We start from the raw sequence: 10,915 nt of genomic DNA on the forward strand, positions 1-10,915 counted from the left end.
AGGGTTATAATCCAGGGTTTGATCCAGAGTTATGAACCAGTCAAATACAATAAAGTGATCACAGAAGTCAAATGATCATCAGTACTCAGTGACTTCACACAGTAGTAATCACATTGGATAATTCTAGACTTACAGATGTAAACTACTCAACCAAGCATTGTACTAGCCTGGTGTTAATATGGTGCTAAAATACAGTGGCTTCAGAAAGTTTTCATACTTATTCTACATTTTGTTGTGTTACAACCTGAATTCAAAATGGATTACATATTTGTATTTACTCACGCACCCAATACCACATAATGACAAGGTGAAAACACGTTTTTAGAGCTCTTTGCAAATGTATTGATAATGAAATACAGAAATATCGAATTTACATAAGTATTCACACCTCTAGGTCAATACATGTTAGAATCACCCTTGGCAGAGATTACAGCTGTGAGTCTTTCTGGTTAAGTCTCTAAGAGCTTTGCACACCTGGATTGTACAATATTTGCACATTATTCTTATAAAAAATCTTGAAGCTCAGTCAAATTGGTTGTTGATTATTGCTAGATCTTGCCATAGATTTTCAAGATGAAATGAGAATGAGAATTTGTCTCAGACTGTCTGCTGGAAAGCAAACTGAACTCGGGTTTCCTTCAGGATTTTGCCTGTGCTTAGCCTATTCCATTAATTTTTATCAAGAGAAAAAACTCCCTAGTCCTTGCTGATGACAAGCAAACCCATAACATGATGCAGCCACCACCATGCCTGAAAATATGAAGAGTGGTAGTCATGTGTTGTGTTGTATTTGCCCTGTTTTGCAGTTTTATTGTAGTGCCTTATTGCAAACAGGATGCATGTTCTGGAATATTTTTTATTCTGTTCAGGCAACCTTCATTTCACCCTGTCTTTAGTTCAGTATTGTGGAGTAACTACAACGTTGTTGATCCATCCTCAGTTTTCTCCTATCACAGTCATTAAACTCTGTAACTGTTTTAAAGTCACCATTGGCCTCATGGTGAAATCCATGAGCGGTTTCCTTCCTCTCCGGCAACTGATTTAGAAAGGAAGCCTGTATCTTTGTAGTGACTGGGTGTATTGATACACCATCCAAAGTGTAATTAATATCTTAACCATGCTCAAAGGGATAGTCAATGTCTGTGAGAGACTCTACCACCGCTGGCTTCTGCTCCTTCAACCCTGCATCCACCATCCCCTATGAGAGAGAGAGAGAGAGAGAGAATAACAACACAGACCCACTAGCAGAGGGTCACGTCTGGGGAAGGTACACTATGTTGATGAAACAACAGCAGGGATTTTATTTTCTGGGTTAGATAGCTGGCTAGAGAGAAAGGTCTGGTCAAACAGATTTTCAAGCAGATTTTTATTATAATGGTGATCTCTCAGTCAAATCCAATATTTACAGGTTAACACACTATTGGGATGTATGTTTGTTTTGGGTTGGGTCATACAGTATCATGCTGTGGATTCACCTTGTTCTATACCATTTTATATCATCCCAACCTTTAATTACTTTCCCCTGATCAGGTCAGGTGATCAGTATTTGTAACAATGTAGACATTACAATTCCTGCAAGCCTGTCCCTCCCCTTTAATGTTCTCAATAAGCTAGCCTAATTAACACAGCTCTGCTTAGCAAACACTTCAAGTGGAGTGAGTTAGACTGCTGATCAGCAAGGCCCTCCCCTGTGATTCACAATGTTCAGCCATGGATAAATATTTCATGAGGTTGTTTCCTTTGTATAGAGTAGCATGTATGGAGTCAAAATAGACTGGTGTTTTGAAATTGCCGTGAGTTCCATGTTAAAACTAGCACTGCAAAAAATGCAACAAAAGTGTTTTGGTCTGATGCACTGTGGTGGTGGGGAGTAGGGTGGGGTCTTATGAAGAAAGTATGTTGATTTAATAAACAGTGTTATGGACTAGCCTTTGTGCTCTGCCCTCCTACCAACAAATTACCTTAAGTAATAATTTACTTGTCTAATGTGCATTGTAACTAATCATAGTGATAGGCCACATACATGGTTTATATGTTCTAGTAAATGAGCTTCTTACACAATAACATTGATGAGGAGCAAGGCTTTGACATGTATTCAATGATATCAGTTCTGTCCTTCACAAACCTTGTCCATCTCTTCATGAATGACATACGCCAAGGACAAACTGACAGAAGTATTTAAACCTCAGTAGTCAACAAGGCTTGACGTGAACATTAACATCGACAGTAAACCACCAGGGATGAACATTAACATCTATAGTAAACCACCAGGGATGAACATGTAGAATAGATGCCTTCACGGGTCCAAAATGTCGGGGGTATTCGGGTACAGGTGGATCCGTGAAGACCTCTAGGAGTGTGGTAATAGCTGTCAATACTTAGTGCTCTTTATTGCCTTTGGGCAGGGAATACAGCCAGCAGATTCCAGATGGCGCTTACATTAACCCTAACCCCATCCTTACCCTTAAAATAATTTTGAGACATATGTCTAACTCAATCTCCTTGACATTACTTTACAGATGTACATCCAGACCACCACTCTGACCATCTCCGTGAGTCTGAGTGCCTCTGTCTCTCTGGGGATGCTCTACTTGCCCAAGGTCTACGTGATCCTCAGGCACCCGGAGCAGAACGTGCCCAAACGCACACGCAGCCTTAAGGCCATGGTCACTGCCACCACCATGTCCAACAAGTTCAACCCCAAGGCCAGCCTACGTCCCAATGGAGAGGCCAAGACTGAGCTGTCTGAGAGCCTGGAAACACAAGGTGAGTTAAAAGGTGAAGACTTACAGTATGTATGCTATATACTGTACATGCTAGAATTAGCTGAGCGGATCCTTGTGTTTGTGTTTAATGTTTCTAAGATTAATTTAGTCCTTCAGGTGCTGTAAATCACATAAATAATTTGGTCTAAGAGGTAGAAGGTAGAAAGCACAGTATCCAATTCATTATTTACAAGCCACCTCATGCCGTTGTTATTTTACACTTCAATGGATTTAGGAAATTGGCTGCCATTGTTTTCATTTTAAGTCTGTTTGTGAGTTGGGGGAGATCTTAAAACATTCCCTGATATGCTCAAATACTCCACTGTGTGTAGGTCACAAAGAAGGGCATCAGTACTATTACACTAGCTACCTTATTATAATGGACCTATTGTGTTTCATTTAACGTATTAGATCCATTTAAATTATTGTTATACACTGTCTACAACAACCATGTTTTATTTTCTAATTGCAATGCACTGAGTTGATTCTCACAGATAAACACTTGTGCTCAATATGGTGATCAGGAATCTACGTTTCCTTTTTTCACTGTTTGGCTCAGATTTGTGGCACTGCTCAAAATTTTCAAAGCCATGACCTTTCTGAACCAGCTGAAATTCTCGCTGTCTAAGTCCATCTCACTCTAATTTCAATAGCAATCAAATGGCTTGGTGGTTTCTGGGACAGACTCAGGCTTTATACATCTGTGGTAAATAATGACTTCAACCATTGACTCAGCAGAAATTACTCAGGTGATGGCCAAAAGACAAACACCTGACCGGCTTGCCTCCCAGAGAAAAGAAAAGTGAGGTCTGAGTTGGTCTGTCAACAGAGATAGAATACCTATTTGTGGACAAATCTTAATGACGCACGCATATCAATCTGATTCAATGTTCCCTGAGACCTACAGTATTTTGGGGATTATTTAGCCCCTGCAATATTTCTTCTACCAATAACAAAACTACAGTGATGTGGGGATATTGTCCCCAAAAAATACATTGTGGACAATATACTTGTGTTTATAAAGAATGCAACATTGTAAATATTTGATAAAAAATGTCTATAAGGATGCTGAGCATGGACATGCGTTACAGAACATCGACATATAGGCCTATATCCTAAAATACATTTATTTGGTTTAATAACAACAACAGCTACATTAAGCCACACAGTAACACAATAAATGAGAAGAGTAAAGACAGAGATTCAATAATCAGCATCCGATTCTTGTCCTGGGCCAACCTGAGGACAACTAGACCCATTCCGTATAGACCTGGTCGGATCCACATCCCATCTGAGTGGGGGGCTCCCGAGTGACGCAGCGGTCTAAGGCAGTGCATCTCAGTGCAAGCAGGCGTCACTACAGACCCTGGCATGATTCCAGGCTGTATCACAAATGGCCGTGATTGGGCGGCGCACAATTCACCCAGTGTCGCCCATGTTAAGGTTTGGCCGGGGTCGGCCGTAAATAAGATTTTTTCTTAACTTACTTGCCTAGTTAAATAAAGGTAAAAAAAACAATGCAGAGGTATTTAAATAAGCACCATTTTTCATTGTCAGGGTCATTGCCAGTGTGGACACAGCATGATGTAATTGAAAAATTCCTGTCTCCCTCACCAGCTGACATTAGTAGCAGGGACGGTAGGATTTATCCGCAGAGGATCAGCCAACACGGTCTAGGGAAACAACTGGATGGTCAAAGCCTTATTACCCAGTAGACAGACAGGGGATAGGAGATGGAGGTCTGCGGAGACAACAGGATGGTCGAAGCCTTATTACCCAGTAGACAGACAGGGGATAGGAGGTGGAGGTCTGGGGAGACAACTGGATGGTCGAAGCCTTATTACCCAGTAGACAGACAGGGGATAGGAGGTGGAGGTCTGCGGAGACAACAGGATGGTCGAAGCCTTATTACCCAGTAGACAGACAGGGGATAGGAGGTGGAGGTCTGCGGAGACAACAGGATGGTCGAAGCCTTATTACCCAGTAGACAGACAGGGGATAGGAGGTGGAGGTCTGCGGAGACAACAGGATGGTCGAAGCCTTATTACCCAGTAGACAGACAGGGGATAGGAGGTGGAGGTCTGGGGAGACAACTGGATGGTCGAAGCCTTATTACCCAGTAGACAGACAGGGGATAGGAGGTGGAGGTCTGGGGAGACAACTGGATGGTCGAAGCCTTATTACCCAGTGGACAGACAGGGGATAGGAGGTGGAGGTCTGGGGAGACAACTGGATGGTCGAAGCCTTATTACCCAGTAGACAGACAGGGGATAGGAGGTGAACACTACTTCTTTTGCCCAGTGTATACAGTACTGTAGTAACTGTGACGTACCGCTGGCCTTCTCTGTGTTGTTCGCTTCTTCTTCTCTTTCAGCTTTCGCCACAAAGCAGACATACATCAGCTACAGCAACCATGTCATCTAAGAGAGGAAGGCCATCGTCGTTGTTCTGGATGGTCACCTCATGGCGGGTGAAAATGTTCTTATGCACTGGAATAAAATGGGAAATAGAGGAAGAAAATGGACATGGGACATGTTGTGAGGATCACTAAAGGATTTCCCAGGGAATAGTCATAATAAAGGAAAGAGAGAAGACCACACAGAGATGCAGAGAGGGACCCTCAAGGGCCCAACAGAACAGATACAGTATAATGGTGATGCTCCATCTTGTCGGCCATGACAGACAAGGCCAACACTTCCCCCCTGGCAGAGACCGGAGAGGATATGATGCGGGATGAGGCTTCTCCTCCCTTCTCGTTGTTTGCATTGCAGCTTTATTCTCTCTCTTTCTCTCTCTCTCTCTCTCTCTCTCTTTTTTTTCTTATCTTATCTGGAGCCGACCGGACTGACATGCAATCCAATTGAAAGAATCTGTTCAGGTGTATGCCATGCAAGGTTGTAGTCTGCCAGTGTTCTCAACAATAAGGGACATTGCTCTCAATGCTTCAGGAAGTTGCAGAGCCACCAGGATGAGCGTAATCAGTCTTTAATTTCAAGGAGGATTTTAAGTTACATAATTATTATTATTTTTTTTTTTAAAGGTATTCCAGTTTAAAAAGAAAATACTGGATGAAAGAAACCATTCCAACAATGCAGGATAATTGTACGCCATCATATTTTTGTTGTTTTTGCCTTACCTGTCTTCATTGAGTTGACCCAAAAAATTATAATGATGTTGACAAAAAAATAATATGGTCATTACTGATTTTGAGCATGCCAGTTTGAACATCCTGTGTTGTGTTGTAAAAAAAAATATTTGGAATGCGTTCAAACTCTGTTGCAGTGTCGTTTCTATTATATGTAAATTCCAAACTGGTGATGGTCTAGTGAGTGATCTTTGTTTCTTTGTGTGAGGTGAGGCCCTGATCTGTGTTACCAGCTAACCAAAGGCTACCACTGTCCTCTGCCCACTTTGCCCATACTTTAATACTGTAACTCCAGACTAAAACAAAGAGTCTCTCAGTACAAATAGAGAGGTGTCATGGTGGACTGAACACAGAGGTGCAGAATGCCTCAAGATAAAAACGTAATATTCCAAATCTCTAAATATTAGCACTTCACTCCACATACTGTTCTCATGGGCAATAACCTTCAATCTGGATAACAACACAAAACAAATGATAAGGCTAGAGAAATGTATCGACCAATATCACCAATACAATCAACACCCAAACATGTCGGAGAGTAAGCATGGAGTACCAATCCCCAAAACAATATGAGACTCCTTGATGGACACATACGATTTATGCTTTTCACCACTCGGAATGGTAAGTGTAAAAACCAACTTGCTAAAGTCGATAAACAATAAACTGGGCATACTTGAACTAGTCAGTAAAGATATAAAGCAATTGAAGGCGAGCCGCGAGATCAGTGACGAAAAAGAAACAATGGAGAAAGAAACAAACAAGCTAAAAGCTACAGTCAAATACAATTGAAACGGACGTTAAAGAACTTAAAAAGGAGAACATGTTTCTGAGACGAGCCTTACTTGAAATACAGACTAGATCTATGAGAGCAAATCTGGTACTTACTGGTATCAAAGAAAAAGAGGGTGAAGATCCTGAAAGTGTGATGAAATAATTATGTCTTGAAGAGCTACAGATCCCAGGCGATACTGTTAACAAAATCAAACTCTAACGTGTACACCGTTTAGGACAGAGAGGACAGAGATATAAGCACCCAATCATTGCCAAATTTGCATTCTTCCAAAATAAAATAAATGTTAAAAGCCTAGGTGGAAGACTCACTGGCACGAAAATAGGCATGAATGATCAGTTCCCGAAGGAAATTGCAGAACTGCGTAGTTTATCTCGTCGTCGATAAACTGTATATTGATAACCAATTGTTCCGTGTCACCAAAACTACTCCATGGCTATTCTAAAAATTACAAAGTTCCCATAAAGGAGTCCAATAACGGAACATCCAATACTATCCATGGTAGTGATTGTAATAATTTTTTGGGGAAAACTAGTCTCTCAGGCTGCAAGAGGCCCTATAGTGAGATACCATCAATGACCCCCATCCATTTCCAGCAGCTATCCTACCGGTCACACAAAGGTACAGCTAAGTTGTATAGATCCAAATCCATTAAATGGGGAGTAAAGTATCCCCAGGGGAGTATGCCATACAGTAGTCATGCACCCAAGATGATATCCGTAATGGATAAAACAGTGGTTTTATGTGGTAAAACAGTAGACTAATTAATAAATAAAACAATTATCTCTGAGGACTGTGTCATGTTTTGCAAAATGCTTCAGCGATATACTAGTAAACTACATGACCTCAAGCTACAGAAAGGAATCTACTCAAGACAAAATGCCAAAGGATCCAGTAGTCCTTTCAGCCGCCATCAGTTCTCTGAATAAATACATCAGAAGTGGTTGCTGTAAAACTGAACAGTCCTTTAGTTTATTTTATTTTATATTGTGAGGTCATTTGTGATGTGAACTCAACGCTGCTTTTCCATTAACCTCTGTATTACTAAAATAATAAAATAACGTGAGTGCTGACCGAATGAAATGGCAAGTTAATGTACATTATTAAATAGATTGATGATGTCCGCTTTTATGTCTTGACAAATCTAAAAAGGGAAAAATGTAAAGAAAAAAGAAACAGTGCCTGGCTATCTGACTACGTATTTGTAAAACCTATTGAAAAGTAATGAAGTGTGTGGAGCATGTCCATTTAAAAAAAATATACAAAATCACATTTCTAATAAAATAAAAATTACAAGCTTCTCTTCTTTCTTTCAAAATTGTTCTCTCTTACGGTATTGCATTTTTATGACCTAAAGTGTCATTAGGTCAGAACGGGGAAACAGTAAATAAATAATTGAGTGTAAAGCGTCAGTAGGTCAGAATGTGGAAACCGTAAAATAATAATTGAGTGTAATGTGCAACATTTATCCGTTCGGTATGAGAGGAGGCCTTGCTCCACTGGTCTGGCTTGTCAGAAAGAGAGGAAGGGAGAGGGAAAGGGAGAGAGAGGGACATAGAAAGAGATGGAGGGAAGGAAAGAGCGAGGGAAGAAGAGCCAACAGGACTGACCTGACTGTCTCGGAGAGGGCAGCAGAGGGCAGAAGCGATGTCATTAGTTTAGAAGCAAGAAGTTCAGGAGGTATCAGGACATTAACTGGTAAAATAACTTCACTATTTGGCAAGGACCAAAATAACAATGTGGTATAACAGCTAATTACCATTTTATAAAGAATCTATAAACTAAACAGTTTCATAAACTTGTTAACTCCATTATAAGTCATTTTAAATAAATGCTAATGTAAAGTGTTACCGAAAAAGGATTTGTTGACAATGTTATCTATCACAAAAAAGTTGAATTAGAGGGACAACAAATCCCGTGAGTTGGTTTGTTTCTCATTACTTGTGAGAGACGTTGTTGACCCCTTTATCCTTTGATACAACTGCCACACCTCCTGTGATGATGCATGGTACATGTCTGTGTGTGAAAATGTGTGTGAGTGTGTGTGTGTGTGTGTGTGCGCGTGTGCGCGTGTGGCTATGACAAAAGAAGAGCAAACTAAAGAAAGAAAGAGGATTATGAACACCAATTAATAACAGAGAAATGAAAGAAAGAAAGATCATCAACTTGACAAGAAAGACAATGACTTCCATCGTCAGCTTGGTTGTGTTGACATAATTGCTTTAATAATAGCATCACAGGGGAACAGAATTGGTGGTGGAAAACAAGCAATTATTTCAAATGAATGGTTAGTAGGCCATATTTTTATACTTCAATCCATGGCCCCTGCAGTGGTAATGTCCAGCATTGAGAGTCTATTCATCTCGAGCCTTCAGAATGATTGCCCCTCAATTAGGCAACAGAAACCAGAAAAATAACAGTATCACAGTCTCATATTGCTAAATTCATGTTATTTGTACACTGGAATATAGCTGAAATTGTGTGCAATAGCATAAGGTGCCATCTAAACACCATCACCCTCAAACGCTATAGCATACTTAAGGTGTGAGAGAGCAATGCCTGTGTCTTTTACCTCCTAGTATTCAGATCACAACAAACAGCATTTTCTAATGAACTCAATTAAACACATTGCTCACAACACATGAAAAACCAAATAATCATTGTTCACATATTCAATAGACTGAAAACGATAAGGTTTTAATTAACATACAAATAGATGACTAACACAATTTTAAAGGCAACATGTTTTGTCAACAAAAACAAGCTGGAATACAAGGTCAGAGAAAAACATTAGTGACTAAACCGACTCAAAACCACTAAATGCAGGACTTGCCACAGGGAACAATGTGTAAAAATAGATGAATACATGACAACATTTTACTTGAGCATCTGGATGGTTTTTTGCTTCAATAAGTCTCAATCGGAAAGCCTGCCATTTTAAATAAACTCAAGTGTGTTTAGGACAATTTCATCCGCTGTTGCAAAGTAATAGCGAAGAAAATGTGTATTCTGTCAAAATATGACAGTCCGACCATTCTACTGTGAAAAAGCACTGAGGAGTTCAATGCAATCCTCTGAACTGTTTAATTGCAGATTGAGTAATACACTTGCTTTGATTGAAGTTGAGATGTTTAAGCCCATGAATCATACAGTATATGGCACTGATGAGTCTGTAATGGACAGTTAATGAAGACATCAGTAGTAATTGACATCCATATAGTTGATCTAAAGATCTGTTAGTGAAGCCACCAGAAGACACACCATACCAAACAACAGCTAACAGACCATCTTTCAGATCCACAGATATTAGTTAGATTTCTTCATGTGTGGCAGGATTCCCAACCCTGTCAAAACATCACTCCACAGCAGACGGGACACAGAGAAGAATCACTGAAAATCTTTTTCTGACAGATTATTCCTGCAAGTATGAGGCCTCCATGCGTCATCCATGCATCACCTTTGCATCCATCCGTAAGAGAACATTGGGGTGTAATACATTCCATAGATAACTTGAACACGCTGGCCAAGATGTGGGACACTTGAACATTTCCAACAATAGAGTAGGTGGTGAAAATCATTTAAATAGTTGACTGACTTCAACGATGCCATCAAAGGCAATTATGATTATACACTTTGTGTTTGTGCCTGATTCATGAGCTTGTGTAGTTGAAGGGCATTTCTTATTTACAATTTTCTTATCAGTTCACTGTCTGCCAGCCCACAATACTGCCACCTCCCATGACAGAATGAGTACAACCAATAGACACAGCTACAGGAAACAAATGTTCATTGCGTTGTGCACTAATACACAGTACAGAGACCTGGGCATTGCAGCATTGTTTGTCTCCTTACGAATCCTGGGCTCCCTCTACTGTGGTGCACTGTACTGTCTGGATAGCCTCAAACAAACAGCTCTGTCCTGTCCTTGTCCTGCTTGCTCTCCTCTCCTGTGAAAACCAGGCTTTGCTTTTCAAGAGGAGAGCCACACAGGCTCTTTTAAAAGCTTAACAGCTCTGTCCTGTCCTTGTCCTGCTTGCTCTCCTCTCCTGTGAAAACCAGGCTTTGCTTTTCAAGAGGAGAGCCACACAGGCTCTTTTAAAAGCTTAACAGCTCTGTCCTGTCCTTGTCCTGCTTGCTCTCCTCTCCTGTGAAAACCAGGCTTTGCTTTTCAAGAGGAGAGCCACACAGGCTCTTTTAAAAGCTTAACAGCTCTGC

At 40.5% G+C, this 10,915-nt stretch overlaps 1 protein-coding gene across 2 annotated transcripts in view; it reads left to right on the forward strand.

Moving 5' to 3' along the window:
• LOC112221587 (metabotropic glutamate receptor 4-like) overlaps positions 1-7,965 on the forward strand; it is a 210,472-nt gene extending 202,507 nt beyond the window's left edge. Inside the window, exons 9-10 of one of the 2 annotated variants that reach the window (XM_024383748.2) lie at positions 2,520-2,766; positions 5,140-7,965. In XM_024383748.2, the coding sequence (XP_024239516.2) occupies positions 2,520-2,766; positions 5,140-5,189 (297 nt within the window). In that variant the 3' untranslated portion in view covers positions 5,190-7,965. Of the gene's footprint in view, positions 1-2,519 lie in introns of both variants that reach the window. The other variant, XM_024383740.2, reaches the window with a different exon arrangement.
• The last annotated feature ends 2,950 nt before the right edge of the window (positions 7,966-10,915 follow it).

This window comes from Oncorhynchus tshawytscha, linkage group LG02, assembly GCF_018296145.1.
Source record: "Oncorhynchus tshawytscha isolate Ot180627B linkage group LG02, Otsh_v2.0, whole genome shotgun sequence".
In the NCBI taxonomy this organism is placed as follows: domain Eukaryota; kingdom Metazoa; phylum Chordata; class Actinopteri; order Salmoniformes; family Salmonidae; genus Oncorhynchus; species Oncorhynchus tshawytscha.